Raw genomic sequence first — 16,537 nt, forward strand, 5'->3', positions numbered from 1 at the left:
GGCAGCAGAGAGGAAGGCCGAGTGTTCAGGCTGGCATCCCAGATTCCAGAGGGGGTTCTCTGCTCGTGTGTAAGGGACTGTAGAGAGATTAGAGGTCACTTGTGTGCCATTCTAGGACTTGCCAGGTGGTGCTAGTGGTAAAGAACCTGCCTGCCAATGCAGGTAGATGTAAGAGAAGCCGGTTTGATCCCTGGATTGGGGAGATCCCCTGGAGGAGGGCACAGCAACCCACTCCAGGATTCTTGCCTGGAGAATCCCATGGACAGAGGAGCCTGGCGGGCTGTAGTCCACAGGGTCACACAGAGTCGGACATGACTGAAGAGACTGAGCACGCACACACATGGGATTCTAGACAGAGAGGTTCTTAGGTCCCAGGCGTGGGATTCCAGAGGTATTAATAGGTCATCTGTATGGGGCCTGAGAAGGAATCTCAGGTCATGCACAAGGGACTTCAGAAAAACTGGACATCATCTGCTCAGTCCCTCTGATTGGGTCAGTAGGAGACTGGGGCCCAGAGTGCTGCTGTGACCTGCCCAAAGTGTCGGACTGGATAGCTGTCCCCTCCATGGGGTGCTGCTCCATCCCTTCTTTAAAATGGTAACAATTTAAAACAGTGACCAGGAGAAACGGATGGACGGGCTGATAGATACACATGGGGAGATTTTTAATAAGCCCAAAGCATGCTTCCCTGAACCACTGCAGCCTTCACGGTAGTTTTGGCCAGGTGTTCTCAGTTCAAGAAGGTCTCTAAGGAGCTGGAAACTTCCTGAGGCACTCAGATGTCAGCATAGCACTGGAAGACGGGCTGCCGGGAGATGGGCTGAAGGGTGTCTTATGACACTGATGTTCTCCTTCCGGAGAGCGGAGTAGCAGGAGAAGAGAACAGCCGTGGTGGCTGTAGGACGAGGGCTTCCTTGTGTGCTGTGTGACTGCTTGTATGTGCTGATGATGTTGAATCTTTTTTATTTTAGCAGTGGACTGTTATCTGATTATGGCACTTGATGTAGTCAGGGTATTCCCATGTGTTTTTTGGTTGTTAATTTTGTTTTCAGTCTCATTATCCTATGTTTTACTTTTTTCTCCCATGTACAATACATATTCCATTTGCATTTTTTTTCTTGGCATAAGCCCCTTGTGTTGACATCATTTTAGTATCTTTTTTTTTTTTTTAAAGCAACCACTCATCTCTGTGTCTTGTAACTAAGCATCATGAGACAAATTCAAGGCAAGATTTCTAAACCATCTCTCCTGATTCCATCCTCCATTTCCATTTTTTTTGAGGGTAAAGTCTCAGGAAATGGCTCTCCTTGGGATTGCTAAAGGAAGAGGTGGTGGCAATTCAAGCATCTTTAACCCTCTCGGTGAAAACTTCCGCACCCCCATTTTTTTCCAGCCAGCTGGGAGGGGCTGTGGCTCAGTCCCCCCACCCCTTCACATGCCATTTTTACTAAACCCGCTTGCAGTGAGTATGCGCCCGGCTCTCATGGTCTGCTCGTCCCGAGGCAGAGTTCCTTTAGTTAGTTCCCAGTGCCAGTTTCCAGGAGTTAGGAGATATCTCTGTTTCCATTGCTAGGGTTTATTTAGTCGACGGAAAGAGGACCCTGCTTTGCCCACACAGGTTCCTCTGCAGTACAATGAGCTGAAGGTGGCTCTGGAGAAGGAGAAAGCTCGCTGCGCGGAGCTCGAGGAAGCCCTGCAGAAGACCCGCATCGAGCTCCGCTCTGCCCGGGAGGAAGGTATGGGCGCTCTGGACAGCGAGGGCGGTGCACCAGGCCGAGGGGGCCGTCTCAAGGAGATGAGCGGAGACTAGCTCAGCCTGGTGGTGACGGCACCCGGGGTGTCCTTGTGGTTTCAGGCCTTTGAGAGCCAGCCCCTGGGCAGTCCACTTGGTTGGGGTCTCTCGGGGACCCCACTAACCTAAAGGCGTTGGACTGGTCTCTCCCCAGCTGCCCACCGGAAAGCCGCGGACCACCCACACCCATCTACGCCGGCTACCGCCAGACAGCAGATCGCCATGTCCGCCATTGTGCGGTCACCCGAGCACCAGCCCAGCGCCCTGAGCCTGCTCGCCCCGCCGTCTAGCCGCAGGAAGGAGTCTTCCACTCCAGAGGGTACGTTCTCAAGGGGCCACTGGACCTGCATTGACAATTTTTTTTTAATGGACTGAGAAAGGCAGACCTAGGTTGAAAATGACAAGTGATAATGTGGAGGGCTAAAGAATAAGCAGTGAGCCTTCTCCCCACCCCAGTTCCTTTACCCACAGTCAACCATTGTATTCTTCCAGCCATAGCTCATGAACTAACTGCATGTCTGTATTAGTTAGGTGTCATACAATCATATTTAAGGAATATGAGAAAATAATAATCCTCTTTGCTTTCATAAATATCAGCCCACAGTGCTCTACACTGCAGAACATCTTTAATTAAAACGTCTTCTTAGCAGGTTTCATATTAACCCATATGGATTGACCCCATCTTTTTAAAGGGCTGCATGGTATTCCATGGTGGGGGGTTTACGATTCACCTGTTAATCCAGACCCCAGTTGACAAAGCATTTAGGTTATTTCCAGTTCCTTGTTTCCATACACACCCTGCAGGGAACACTCTGCGCAGCTATGGGTGCTCTGACTTTTGGATAAGTTGTTGGGAAATGAATCACTGGGTTAAAGGTTGTATGTATTCTGAAAGCTGGTTGTGCCAGTTTATACCAGTGGTGTGAGGAGTTTTCTTTGTGGTTTCAAATGTACTCTGTTTACCTAGAGATGGGGTGGAGTTTAAAAAAAAGCCAAGGGAGTTGGTTTGGAAAGTCACAGGAAGAGCAGAGTAGCTGTAGTTTAATATCAGAGTATCACCATCAACCCACTTCAGCTTCCAGTCTCGATGGAATTTTGTTGTCATTTCTTTCTTCTTTAGTAATGATGTCATCTCATTTCCCATGTTTACATAACACCTTGAATCAAAGAGCTTCACTCTTAAAGTCATCAAAGTGGTGCTGTTAACACAGAGGAAAATAATTTTGGCCCCTGGGTTCTTCGATGAGGTTGCACAGAGCGGCTCCCTGAGTAGTCTGTAACATTCCAGACATCTCCTTTGTGTGCATGACATGTTCAGAGTGCATTTATGTTATTTATTCCTCATGACTTTTCTGTTAAAGGAAGAAGACAATGTTGTTTGGAGAATCCAGTTTGGATTCAGAAATTTGGATCCTGAGCTTTTCTATTTAAAGCTGCCTTTACCTAGTTAGGTCACTATTGAGAAGGGAGCCTTCTAAACAGAAAAAATCAATCTTGTTAGTTTTAACTGATTGGAATTTAAATGCAAGAATCAGTTCTTTGAGGCTTAAAACTTGGATTTTTTAAAAAGGATGTTATTCATGGAAGAACTGGGCATGAAGGGGGACTTCTTCAGTCAGTCTATGTATTTAATAGTCAGAAAGTCTGTATTTCAGAATAGTAATTTTTTTTTTTACCGTTGTATAAACATGCTTTAATTCTCATCAGTTACAAGCTTGTAAATGTCATGTTTTACATGGATAATTAATGCAAAACCATGGTTGATGCACCCGGAACTTACTTCACTTCATTCGCTGTGTTTGTTTACTCACACTTTGGTTATGAAAATATCATAACACATTATTGGTCTTGTATTGAACAGAAATTCTCTATGAAATAATCTGAAACAAGAAGCTAAAATGAAGTCTTTAAAATTATTTAAATATGTTCGAGAATGGTGACTTTTAAACTGGATTCTGGAAAGCTCTCCATGATCTCATCTGCAAAACATACCTTTCAAGACTAAAATATTTACAAACAACTGATTTAGAAGCATATGTTTCTTTATGCTCACAAACAGCTATGCCATCATATTAACCATCTCCTACCAGAAATGTGTTTTTAAATAAAACCTAATTCCTAATAACCAGATAATGGCGATCTTAATTTGATTTAAAATAATCTAGACACATCTGTTAGTGTTAAACTAGTTTCACAATCTATTACTAAAATGCTCTGTTTTTTTAAACAGCTTTATTGAGATGTAATTCACACACCATACAATCCATTTGTTTGAAATGTATAATTCAGTGATTTTTTTTTTAAGTAAGTTCACAAGGTTGTATAATCATCACATTTGAATTTTTAAAACATTTTTGGTCCCTCTACTCAACCACCAAAAAAGCCCCCCTAAACTCGTTGGCAGTTACTTGCCATTTCCCACTTCACGGAACCTCTGACAGGCACCAGTCTGCTTTCTGCCTCCATGGATTTGCTGTCCTGGACATTTCCTGTAAAGGAAGCACCTTGTGTAATTTTCTGAGTCTGGCTTCTTCCGTGGGGCATAATGTTTTTCCAATTCATCCATCTTGTGGCATTTATCAGCTCTTCCCTTTTTTTTTAATGGCAGAATAACATTCTGTTGTGTGATTATCACACCTTGTTTATGTACTAATCTGTTGATGGACATTTGGGTTGTTTCCATTTATGGCTATCATAAATAATACTGCTGTGAACATCTGTGCACAAATTTTGTGGCTACATATGTTTTTAGTTCTCTTGGGTATAGACCTAGGAGTAGAATTGCTGGGTCATCTGGTAATTCTGGACTCCACAGTGGCTGCACCATTTGCTTTTCCACCAGCAGTATATGAGGACCTTCATTTCTCCACATCTTCATCAACACCCATTTCCCATGTTTTTGAGTCTAGATAATCCAGTTACAGTGAACTAACATCTCACTGTGGTGTTCATTTGTGCTTCCCTAATGAAGAATGTGTTGGTGATGGACAGGGAGGCCTGGCGTGCTGTGATTCATGGGGTCACGGAGAGTCGGACACGACCGAGCGACTGAACTGAACTGAATGAAGAATGACGTCAAGCATCTTTTCCTGTGCATCTTGGCCATTTATTTATCTTCTTCAGAGAGACATTTGTTCACATCCTTTGCCCACTTTTTAATTGGGTTGTCTTTTTATTATTGCATCATAAGAGTTCTTTCTCCATCCTATCTACAGGCTCCTTGCCAGAGAGGTGATTTGCAAACGTTTCTCCCATCCTGTGGGTGTCTTTTCACTTTCTTGATGGTATTATTTTGCAGCACTCTGATTTTTTAAAATAAAATTTCCCTCCAGAATTCAGCCGGCGTCTTAAGGAGCGCATGCACCACAACATCCCTCACCGGTTCAACGTGGGACTGAACATGCGAGCCACGAAGTGCGCCGTGTGTCTGGATACCGTGCACTTTGGACGCCAGGCATCCAAGTGTATCGGTAAGAGTAGCAGCTGTGCATTTGTGGTGGGGCAGCTGTGCGTCTCCACCAAAGTTCTGTCCAACGGTGTTTTTTTTTCAATTTATTTAAACATTCCTCCTCATATAGTCACTCAGTCATGTCCAACTCTTTGCAACCCCAAGGAATTCTCTAGGCCAGAATACTGGAGTGGGTAGCCTTGCCCTTCTCCAGGAGGATCTTCCCAACCCAGGGATCGAGCCCAGGTCTCCTGCATTGCAGGCGATTTCTTTACCAGCTGAGCCACAAGGGAAGCCCAAGAATACTGGAGTGCGTAGCCTATCCCTTCTCCAGGGGATCTTCCCAACCCAGGAATCGAACCTGGGTCTCCTGCTTTGTAGGCGGATTCTTTACCAACTGAGCTATCAGGGAAACCCATCATATAGTGCATTCATTTTCACAGGTTTAGTCTTGGGGGAGGACACTGTTTTCCCCAAGTTCAAGGAGGGAATTTATACGTTTTCAGCCCATGTCTCCAATTGCCTGTGCAAAATGCCTTGCGCTTTGTGAACTTCCAGCCTCCTTTCCCTCAGGCTGGTCTCTCCTTGCCTTTAAGGTGTGTTCTGGCTTCAAGGGAGATGTGCAGATGTGTCCAAAGGACATGCAGATGTGTCCTTTGCACAGCTGTCTGTGGCAGCCTGGGAGAAGCCAGGAAGACTGGATTGAGAGAGCTTGGCTGTCTCCGTAGGGGCCTGGCTCCTGGGAAGGCTTAGGGATGCCCTGAGTGGCAGGGCAAGGCAGGGTGGGGGTTAGGGATTGACTGACGGAGGCAGGGAATGGTCCAGGATCAGTCGAGTGTGTTTTCAGGTTGTTCACTGCTTTTCTCTAGAATGTCAGGTCATGTGCCATCCCAAGTGCTCCACGTGCTTGCCAGCTACCTGTGGCCTGCCAGCCGAATATGCCACACACTTCACCGAGGCCTTCTGCCGTGACAAAATGAACTCCCCGGGTCTTCAGTCCAAGGAACCCAGCAGCAGCTTGCACCTGGAAGGGTGGATGAAGGTGCCCAGGTATTGCTGTAGGGAGGTTTGGCCTGGCAGCGGGTGGGGAGGTGGTGGCTGGTGAAAGGTGGCACGATGTGCCGGTCCGGAAAAGGCCACTTTGGGGTAAAGGATTGTTTTGAGCTAAAGGCACTTAGAAAACAGCGGGTGCAAGAGGGACACTCTGACCTCCCCAATTTCTCCTGGAAAGTAGGATATAAAACTCCCATGTCAAAGCTGTTGTTAACCCTGTATACGAGACTGCAAAAGAGACACAGGTATATAGAACAGTCTTTGGGACTCTGTGGGAGAGGGTGAAGGTGGGATGAATTGGGAGAATGGCATTGTAGCATGTATATTATCATATGTGAAATGAATTACCGGTCCAGGTTCGACGCATGATACAGGATGCTTGGGGCTGGTGCACGGGGATGACCTGGAGGGAGGATATGGGGAAGAGGGAGGTGGGAGGGGGGTTCAAGAGGGGGAACACATGTATACCCGGGGCGGATTCGTGTCAGTGTATGCCAAAAGCAACCAATATATTAATGTAAGGTAATTTGCCTCCAATAAAATAAAAAAATAAATTAAAAAAAGAAAAAAAAAAAAGCTGTTCTTCCTGCAGCAGGAGGAAAGGAGCATTCTTTTCTTCAGAGCAGGGGCAAGGCTGGCGGGGAGAAACCTGTGCACACAGACTGCGTTACTTTTCCACAGTTAACTGTTCTTTGTTTGACTTAGGGTATAAACACTTGGGCCCATCTGCTCTGGGGGCTTTATTTGCTTGTGGAGACTTCCATGTACACACACAGTTACACGTGTGTGCACTTCTCTCCTGTTCTGTGTCTTACATCAGTTGAATTCGGGGCCAGCCCCACAAGCGAGAGGGTAGAAGGACACTTTCCCTCCCCACACCGGCGTGTCATTCCTGTTGTTTTCCAGTGAAGCATCTTTACTGGGATTTCCTCTCCTCCCCACTCTTGCCTCCCACCCGATTCTTCCAAGTTCAAACACTTGTTTCCCACATCTGTCTTCCCAGGAATAACAAGCGAGGACAGCAAGGCTGGGACAGGAAGTACATTGTCCTGGAGGGCTCCAAAGTCCTTATTTACGACAACGAAGCCAGAGAAGGTAAATTAATGAGTCGGGGAATCTCGTTGCACGCGGTTGGCCCAGGTCTCCCAGTCTTGGTGTGAAGGCTCTGTTTTCCAGACTGCGTTGCAAGCCTTCTACAAATTTTCCATTTTTGAAAATTAGAACCCAAATGACTCCGCTAAAGGTTATTGGTACGATACTCACGTCTATAGGTCTCCCCTCTGAAGACCCTGCAGGGTGCTGCCCTGAAGATTCCACCTGCTAATACACCTTCCGAGAACTTCCGCCTCAGCCAACTAACCCCTAAATCTGCATCGTCATCCGAAATTTGACTGTGCTCTTCATCTGACACACTTTACTTTTGTTTTTATCTTCCCTCTCCGCCTTCTCCGCACACCTCCTCCCTCCTCTGTTCTCGTGCGCCTCTCTCCCCACGCGTACTCCATCTCTCTCTCCTCCTCTCGTCTCCCCTTCTTCTTGTTCCTGTGCTTTTGTTTTTCTTTCTGCCCTTCCTCTTTGCACCAAGCTGGACAGAGGCCGGTGGAGGAATTTGAGCTGTGCCTTCCCGACGGGGACGTGTCTATTCATGGCGCCGTTGGTGCTTCTGAACTTGCAAACACAGCCAAAGCAGGTGAGGGGTGGCAGGCCCCCCCGGGAAGTGGGCTGGGCTGTAGCCTGCAGCGCGGGTGGGAGGGGGGCCTGTGCAGGATTAACTTCCACAGGAGGCTCCCCTGCCCCCCACCTCCACTTCTGCTAAGTAACTGGGACTCGGGTGGCTTGGCCGTCTCTTCAAGCGGTGGGGGTGGGCGAACTCCACCCTGCGCTCTCTGCCCAATCTCCTAGATGTCCCCTATGTCCTGAAGATGGAGTCTCACCCCCACACCACCTGCTGGCCCGGGAGGACCCTCTACTTGCTGGCTCCCAGCTTTCCCGACAAGCAGCGCTGGGTCACCACCTTAGAGTCAGTTGTGGCAGGTGGGAGAGTGTCTAGGGAAAAGGCGGAAGCCGACGCTGTGAGTATGCACGTGGGCCAGAGCTTGTGTTTGTAGAAGGGGCTGACTGGGTAGGGGTCCCCTCGGCCTCCCCCTCTGAAGGGTGATGGGATACTGTGCCCCTAGAGATCCAGGCTTCCAGGCAGGATCTAGCCTCACAGGTCCCCCTACCTGAATCCTCTAGAATGAGGGAGTCGGCACCGTTAGCCAGCTCTTCAGGGCGCACTAGGTCTCCGTTCTGGCAGCACAGCTGCAAATTACTTATAAGGAAATGCTATCTCTCCGTTACCCAGATGCGTTTACGTGGTTCAAAGGCTTGTGTTACAAGCACCACAAAGGGCTGCCGAAAGCCATGTCTCTTTCAGGAAGCTTTTTCATAACCTCAATTGCTTTTTCGTGATCTGCTCTTCCGAAGGCAGGTCTGAAATCCTACTTCTCCTGAAGATGTTAGAGACGTGGGTGAGCCTTGATTGGCATCACTCCTCCTGGAACATTCCAGGATACAAACAGTGCTCATCACGCACTGGCATTTCCACCACCAAAGCCCCAACAGCTCTTGTCAAACACTTAGCTCCTAATAAACACTTTAAGTGTTAGCAGTCGGAAGTCCTTAGCCTCCCTCTCACAAGAAAGCCCTGTGTTGATGACCCATCTCCCACGTGTGAGCCTTTAACTGAACGCCCCATCCATGTGTGTACAATAGGGCCGTGACTGTACCTCCTACGAGCCTCTGCCCGCGTGGGCTCAGGTAAAGAGACTCAGGAGCGGGTTGGTTCGCTGCTGACACTGGGCTTTGCACTTGTGCCGCCGCCTGGAGGGGCAGGAGCATCCATGTGGCTTATTAACCCTTTGCAGTGACACCCTTCAGCTTTGGCTTGTTTTGTGTGACGGAATCTTTCTGTGTCTCCTGTGCTCATTTATTTCTGCATCTAAACCAAGTTATGGCCCCAACGCTAATTAACTACCACCCAGAGACACCAATAACACTCAGGCCTGGCCTTTTGAGCGCAGATCAAAGCAGGGGGCAAGTCAGGAGCAGGTGTATACTTCTGAGTGTCTGCAGGAGTAACTTGCCCTTCTCCCTGGCATTAAACTTTCCTCTGTTCTTGCCTTTGTCTCTCTGGACAGTCCAGTCACGAACAGTTCAGTCTCACTGTGGCCTCCTTTTTTCTCTCTCTTCTCTTTCACATGTAAAAAGAAATTGCTTGGAAACTCCCTGCTGAAACTGGAAGGTGATGACCGTCTGGATATGAACTGCACGCTGCCCTTCAGCGACCAGGTGACGATGCTTTTTTTGGGCAACATCTGCTGGGATCTGGCCATAGCCGCACGTGTTACAGGACCGTGTCAAGGGATGGTGATGGGGACATGGCCCCACTCATGCTCTTCCCGGGGACTTGCGCCCTGGCAGGTGGTGCTGGTGGGCACCGAGGAAGGGCTGTACGCGCTGAATGTCTTGAAGAACTCCCTTACCCACGTCCCAGGAATTGGAGCAGTCTTCCAGATTTACATCATCAAGGACCTGGAGAAGCTCCTCATGATTGCAGGTGGGAGGCCAGGGACACGGCAGTTTGTCTTCACTTGTAAGGGAAATGATTTGAAACTCACATGTCATGTTTGTCAAACTTGGAGGCAGGCTGGAGCAGGAGGGGCTCTTCCCTCTGGGTCTCTGAAGGGGCCTGAGCCCCTGTGCTCTGAGAGCCTGCCTGCCTTGCTGTGTGTATCGCCCATTCTCCCTGGTCTCAGACCCTTCCTTTGCATGCAGCACTCACTGACAGTTCGGCACATATTTATTTCTCTCTGTCTTCCTACACACATACACACACTTTCTCACTTATTCTGAACCACGTGAGAGTCAGTTGCAACTCTGACTCCAGATTCTTCAGCCAGTCAGCTAAGAACAAGGGCATTCTCTTATATACCCAGGGCAGAAAGGCTTTATTCTCTCTTTATTGGCAGTATTTTTTTTTTTTTTAAAGGAAAACAATAATGCATTGGCTCCATGTTCAAAACACTCTGAGTCAGACCTTAACTCAGGCTTGGCCGGCTGGATCCATATGGTCAGGAACCAGCTTTCCTTGATCTCTCAGTGCTTTTCCTTTGTTGGCTTGTTTTCTTACTTGCTTTCCTTTCTTTTTCCCCACTTGCATCTTGACATTTTTCCCTGGGCGCAGTTTTAGGTGTACTTCTGCCGTCACACACGCACGGCCTCCTCCGTCATTGGCACCCGAGTGGGACGTGCGGCGGCCCTGCACTGACACGCCACTGTCAGCCCGTGCCCATAGCTGACATTCGGGTTCACTCCCGTACATTCCGTGGGTTTGGATGAATGTGTAACAGATATATCTGCCACTCTAACCTCACACAGCATAGTTTCACATGGTACATTTTTTTCTTTTCTTTAGTCACATGGCATGTGGGATCTCAGTTCCCTGACCAGGGATTGAACCTTTGTCTCTGCAGTCGTAGTGCGGAGTCCTAACCACTGGACTGCCACGGAACTCCCATGTCCACTGTTTTATATTATAAAAGTCTGCTCACTGTCTCCCAACACAAACGTTCTTGACTTTGGTGGGGAACACGTTTGAACGTTCAGTTCACATTCTCCGATTTTTTGTCTGCGGAATTTTTGTTTCCTCCCACAGTCTTGACCACGAGGCTAGATGTTTTGCTTTTAGATCTAAGACTTGGACCTAGACTGTGTTAATGGGGATTTGTGGAAATTAATGCATCTGTGTGGCCTGGAGTAGCTTTCACTCAAGGTTAGAAGGAGACCCGCCATTGTGCTCTGCTGCCCCTGGTCCCCGCAGGAGAGGAGCGGGCCCTGTGTCTCGTGGACGTGAAGAAGGTGAAGCAGTCCCTCGCACAGTCTCACCTCCCCGCCCAGCCGGACATTTCGCCCAACATCTTTGAAGCAGTCAAGGGCTGCCACTTGTTTGCTGCTGGCAAGGTAAGTGGTCCTCTGGGCCCCAGCTGGCGACTCTTCTGGGAGTTGTTGTGGCTCCTCCGCTTAACAGTTCGACTTTGAAAACCCTGTCCTTAAACTGGGTTAAATTTCTGTTGCCTCAACACAACTGGTAGTGGTACCATGGGCATCACATGAGCAGAGCCAGCGTTGCTTCTCAACACCCGCGGTGCCCAGCACGGCCCCTCCCCATGGGGGACAACCTGATCTTGTGTCCATGGTGGCGGCTTAAGAGACCCTGCTTCTAACCAGCTTTGCCATGGAGCTGGTACACTCACTGGTGATGCTTTTCTCCCACCCTCCACCCCAACTGCTTTTCAGATTGAGAGTGGGCTCTGCATCTGTGCAGCCATGCCCAGCAAAGTTGTCATTCTCCGCTACAATGAAAACCTCAGCAAGTACTGCATTCGGAAAGTAAGTCCTGGGTCTCGCTGGGCCTGTTTTCCAGGTGAGCTGGTGGGAAGGTGCCTGTGTCTGTCCCCTTCATCCTGGGTGACCTCCTTAGAGAGGGAACAAGAGGGTGCCCTGCTCCCTAGAGGACGCTCCAGAGTGGCCATCAGTTTTCTCCCTGCCTTTCCTCCTCCCAGGCGTGAGCGGCCTCTCTAGCCAGCCCTGCAAATTCAGCTTTTTGTGAAGGGAGAGAGGAAGGTAGCTGATGGAGGAGACTCCTCTTTTAAAACAGCAGAAAATAGGAAGCTCTGAGGAGCAAGCAGCCCTGGAGGCCCCTACCAGAATCTTTCTCAGATCATAGAAGTTTCTAATAATAACTTTTAGAAAAGCCAGTGCTGGCTGTGTTTTGTACCCATTTCGGGAGCTGGTTCTCCTTGGAGCAGAGAGTGTTGTGATGTTGCCTGGGGTGCAGACAGGCTTCTGCTGGATCACTGCGTTTGCTTTCCTTCCTGAGAAAGCCATCTCTTGTCCCTAGACAGAAATGTTCCACCCATCGTGAGCCTGATGTATTGCAGGTGCTTTTATGGTTGGTCTCAAAAGTAGAAGGAGGGATGAATATATAAGGGTCACTACCTGTTAGAGAAACTGTCTTATCTGGGGTGGGCTGTTGTTAGTGTTTCAGTTGAGTACCTGTTCTGAACAGATTGAGCTGGCTGTTTTTCACAACAGTTGTGAGAAGCAGGAATGGCCATCCCCACTTCTCAGGTAAGATGACTAAGGTTGGCCAAGATCCTAGGTTACAAAGTTGAGACCAAAACTGAAGTCTGACTTTCCCTACCATCTCACTACGTTTCCCCTGCTGTGTAGTTTCCTAACACTTCAGTTCAGTCGCTCAGTTGTGTCCGACTCTTTGCGACCCCATGAATCACAGCACGCCAGGCCTCCCTGTCCATCACCAACTCCCAGAGTTCACTCAAACTCATGTCCATCGAGTCGGTGATGCCATCTAGCCATCTCACTCTCTGTCGTCCCCTTCTCCTCCCGCCCCCAATCTTTCCCAGCATCAGTGTCTTTTCCAGTGAGTCAGCTCTTCGCATGAGGTGGCCAAAGTATTGGAGTTTCAGCTTTAGCATCAGTCCCTCCAGTGAACACCCAGGATTGATCTCCTTTAGAATGAACTGGTTGGATCTCCTTGCCGTCCAAGGGACTCTCAAGAGTCTTCTCCAACACCACAGTTCAAAAGGATCAATTCTTCGGCGATCAGCTTTCTTCACAGTCCAACTCTCACATCCATACATGACCACGGGAAAAACCATAGCCTTGACTAGATGGACCTTGGTTGGCAAAGTAATGTCTCTGCTTTTTAATATACTATCAAGGTTGGTCATAACTTTCCTTCCAAGGAGTAAACGTCTTTTAATTTCATGGCTGCAGTTAGCATCCACAGTGATTTTGGAGCCCCCCAAAATAAAGTCTGACACTGTTTCCACTGTTTCCCCATCTATTTCCCGTGAAGTGATGGGACCAGATGCCATGATCTTTGTTTTCTGAATGTTGAGCTTCAAGCCAACCTTTTCACTCTCCTCTTTCACTTTCATAGTGATCAGTAAATATTTAATGGTGAGGATGATGCGGATTAAAGTTTGCACTGTTAGCTTCAAGAAAATTCTCAGAAATCATTGTTTATTTATAATTCCTGGCTACCATTTGGAGTAAACATAACTAGGTTTTTTGCAGCCCCTCCTTAGGATTGGCCCGTCAACAAGTGGAAGTAATTAGGAAGCAGATAATTCAGACGATGAGAACAGCAATGATGATAGTAATCAAGTACATAATGCAGAGTCAAGATAGAAACTGAGAAGCTTGGAAAAGGAAGGAAACTAAAACCACTTCCTCCAGCCACCACCGATGGTGTATTCCTTCAGGCTTTTCCTTCTGATTAGAATGTTGTATCTTTAAAGCTCTCTTTGAACGCGACCCCTTTTCCTTAAAATGGTGTTTGACTTTTTCGGTTGCAATTTGACCTTTTTAGTCTGTGGTTGCAAAGAACCCAGAAGTAGCAAAGGGACCATGGGTCCTTATGAAGAACGTGAAGGGATTTGCTTGGTGTGAAGACCATAGGGAAAGTTGGGTGGCGAACCCTACGTGGCCTGGTTGGAGAGCAGGGGCTGTTCCAGGTCAATGCTCACATCCTCCTCTCTGCTACCCGCCATACCCCTGTCTTAGGAGATTGAGACCTCGGAGCCCTGCAGCTGTATCCACTTCACCAACTACAGTATCCTCATCGGAACCAATAAATTCTATGAAATCGACATGAAGCAGTACACGCTAGAGGGTAGGGCGCGGGTGCACCCCCTGCTGGCGTGTTTCTGGCCCTGCCGCCACCTTGGGCTCCTCCTTGGTCCTGAGGCCCCATGTCTCGCCTGCCTTTACAGAATTCCTGGATAAGAACGACCATTCCTTGGCGCCTGCCGTGTTTGCCTCCTCTTCCAACAGTTTCCCCGTGTCCATCATGCAGGTGAACGGCGCGGGGCAGCGGGAGGAGTTCCTGCTCTGTTTCCATGGTGAGTCCACCGGAGGCTCAGGGCACCCACAGCCGCAGACAGGGGCCTCGGGGCGGGGCGGGGCTGCTGCTGTTGGAGTCCGGGGACATTGGTCTTGCCCCACCAGCGCCCGTGGCGTGCCCCCACCAGGCTCTGGCCAGGTCCCTTCATAGTCACTTCCAGACCGGTCTGCTCTTGTCCCTCACTCTTCTCTTTCCCCCTTTCCTCTCCCTAAATCTCTGGGTCTGTTTCTCCCCTTCTCCCCCTGACTCTTCCTCCATCACCCACTTCCTGTCTCTCCCCTTTCACTCGGACCCTCTCCTATAGTAAACCCCAAGAGATGTGGCTCAGCAGAGCTCCCGCGGTTTTGCACGACCCAGGTCCCCGGGCTGGTTTCCTCGCTCTTCTGTCAGTGTGTGTCTTTGATACTCCCTGTCTTTGGCCACGCTCAAGCCCTGGACTCTGCCTCCTTCCAGAATTCGGGGTATTCGTGGATTCTTATGGAAGACGCAGCCGCACGGACGATCTCAAGTGGAGTCGCTTACCTCTGGCCTTTGGTAGGTGAGGCAAGGTGTGGGGCTCAGTGTTTGGTGGCCCTTGTAGGCACTGCTGGTGGAATTCCTTTTGGCTTATGCACTGTGCTTGGGGGCTCCCTAAGACACCAGGCGCCACATGTAGCATCTCCAGGGCAGAGATCCTGGGGCATGATGCATAAACCACACCCACCAGGCTCTCATGACAGAAAGGAGATCATTTCTTGTGATTTTGTTTAGATCATGTCACCAGGCTGCACAGTGTCTCATGGCACAGCTGATCACCCATCAATTTAACCAGTTCTAAACTGGCTCAAGTGTGAACAACGCTGTGATGAACTTACGGTATTTCCACACTGCTTCAGTAATATCCCCAGCTCAGAAATTCTAAAAGTGGAGCTGCTGTGTCAAGGGTAAACACACATACACGATGACTGTGTGAATGTTCTGGAATACCGTTATGGCTGAAATACCCTTCAAGGCTATTTCACTTATCTGTTGCTCCATAACACGTTCCAAAACCTAGTGACTCAGAACAACTGCTTATTATTGCCTGAGACTCTGCGTCTTGACTGGACAGCTTTGCTTCATGTGGTGTCAACAGAGGCACCGGGACATCCAAAACGGCTTCACAGAGTGGCCGTCAGTCAGAGCCGCTGTCGGGTGGGGGCTCAGCAGGGACCGGCGGCTGGAGGGCTCACCCTCTGGGCTGCCTCTACGAGTGCAAAAGCAGAGGCGCCCAGGCCTTCTCGCTTCCACCCCATCCTGCCAGCTTAGCTGGGATTCCAGGCAGAGAGAGTCCATGGGGGCCTGAGTGGTAGGAGGTGTGACTAATACTGAAATAACAGTTCAGCACAAGGAATAACAGTGATAATCTGTTTCCCTTTAAGACCAAACCCAGCTCACATTATATCTTGGAGTTTGACACTGTGATAAAAAGTAAACAGGATTAGGGCCAGAGATACTTGTCTATAAACCCAGTCACTTTTTATTAAACTTTTTGGAGAATCTGTCTGATGAGCAGTTTTAAAAGGTTACAGTGAAAGTCTCGCCCATGTTACTTGTGTCCTGAATTTCTCCATCCCTACTCCCCTAAGGGAAAAAAAAACAGTTCTGCCTTTCTTATCCTTCCAGTGCCTTATGCAAACACAGGCACATAAAAGTTTATTCTCATCCCTCTCCCTTTAAAAAAACCAGTGTGGCAGCACAGTTGACACAGTATTCTGAACCTTGCTGTACGTGCTACACTGTGCACCTTGGGTGTTTTCCACGTCAGCATGTAGAGAGAGCTGCTTCGTGCATTCTCCTGGCTCTGCAGACTCCCGTAGTTGCGCTGTGATTTATATAACTGATCCCGCACGATGTTCCCTGAGTGGGCTCCCAGCGTCTGCCCCAACAGCAGTGGCAGGGGATAAACTTAAACATGCCTCATTATACAGGCACGTGGGTGCATGTGTCGGATACACTGTGGTGGGACTGCTGGGTCCAAGGTTGCACTGTAGCCAGGTTTTGATTTTCTGTCTTTTAACCCTTCCTTGCCCCGTGCTCTTCCTCCGTGGTGGCCACGCAGCCTACAGAGAACCCTATCTGTTTGTGACTCACTTCAACTCACTCGAAGTAATTGAGATCCAGGCCCGCTCCTCTCTGGGGTAAGAATTGGGTTTCTTGGTGGCTCAGTGCTAAAGAACTCCCTGCCAATGCAGGAAATGTGGGTTTGATCCCTGGGACGGGAAGATCCCCTAGAGAAGGGATAGGATACCCA

General features: G+C 48.8%; 1 protein-coding gene across 3 annotated transcripts in view; it reads left to right on the plus strand.

Annotated features, from left to right (window-relative positions):
• The window catches only part of CIT (citron rho-interacting serine/threonine kinase), a 174,898-nt gene that overhangs the window by 149,399 nt on the left and 8,962 nt on the right, over positions 1-16,537 (plus strand). For 2 of the 3 annotated variants that reach the window (XM_088828200.1, XM_088828201.1), the window contains 16 exons: positions 1,574-1,736; positions 1,947-2,111; positions 5,125-5,262; positions 6,110-6,290; positions 7,297-7,388; positions 7,879-7,983; positions 8,196-8,365; positions 9,048-9,092; positions 9,543-9,623; positions 9,756-9,891; positions 11,155-11,294; positions 11,631-11,723; positions 13,926-14,034; positions 14,135-14,263; positions 14,719-14,799; positions 16,346-16,424. In XM_088828200.1, coding sequence (XP_088684326.1) covers positions 1,574-1,736; positions 1,947-2,111; positions 5,125-5,262; positions 6,110-6,290; positions 7,297-7,388; positions 7,879-7,983; positions 8,196-8,365; positions 9,048-9,092; positions 9,543-9,623; positions 9,756-9,891; positions 11,155-11,294; positions 11,631-11,723; positions 13,926-14,034; positions 14,135-14,263; positions 14,719-14,799; positions 16,346-16,424 — 1,907 coding nt within the window. The remainder of the gene's footprint in view (positions 1-1,573; positions 1,737-1,946; positions 2,112-5,124; positions 5,263-6,109; positions 6,291-7,296; positions 7,389-7,878; positions 7,984-8,195; positions 8,366-9,047; positions 9,093-9,542; positions 9,624-9,755; positions 9,892-11,154; positions 11,295-11,630; positions 11,724-13,925; positions 14,035-14,134; positions 14,264-14,718; positions 14,800-16,345; positions 16,425-16,537) is intronic. The other variant, XM_088828202.1, reaches the window with a different exon arrangement.

This window comes from Moschus berezovskii, chromosome 19 (genome assembly GCF_049115385.1).
Source record: "Moschus berezovskii isolate FMDL1 chromosome 19, NW_MosBer_1.0, whole genome shotgun sequence".
NCBI classification, from domain to species: domain Eukaryota; kingdom Metazoa; phylum Chordata; class Mammalia; order Artiodactyla; family Moschidae; genus Moschus; species Moschus berezovskii.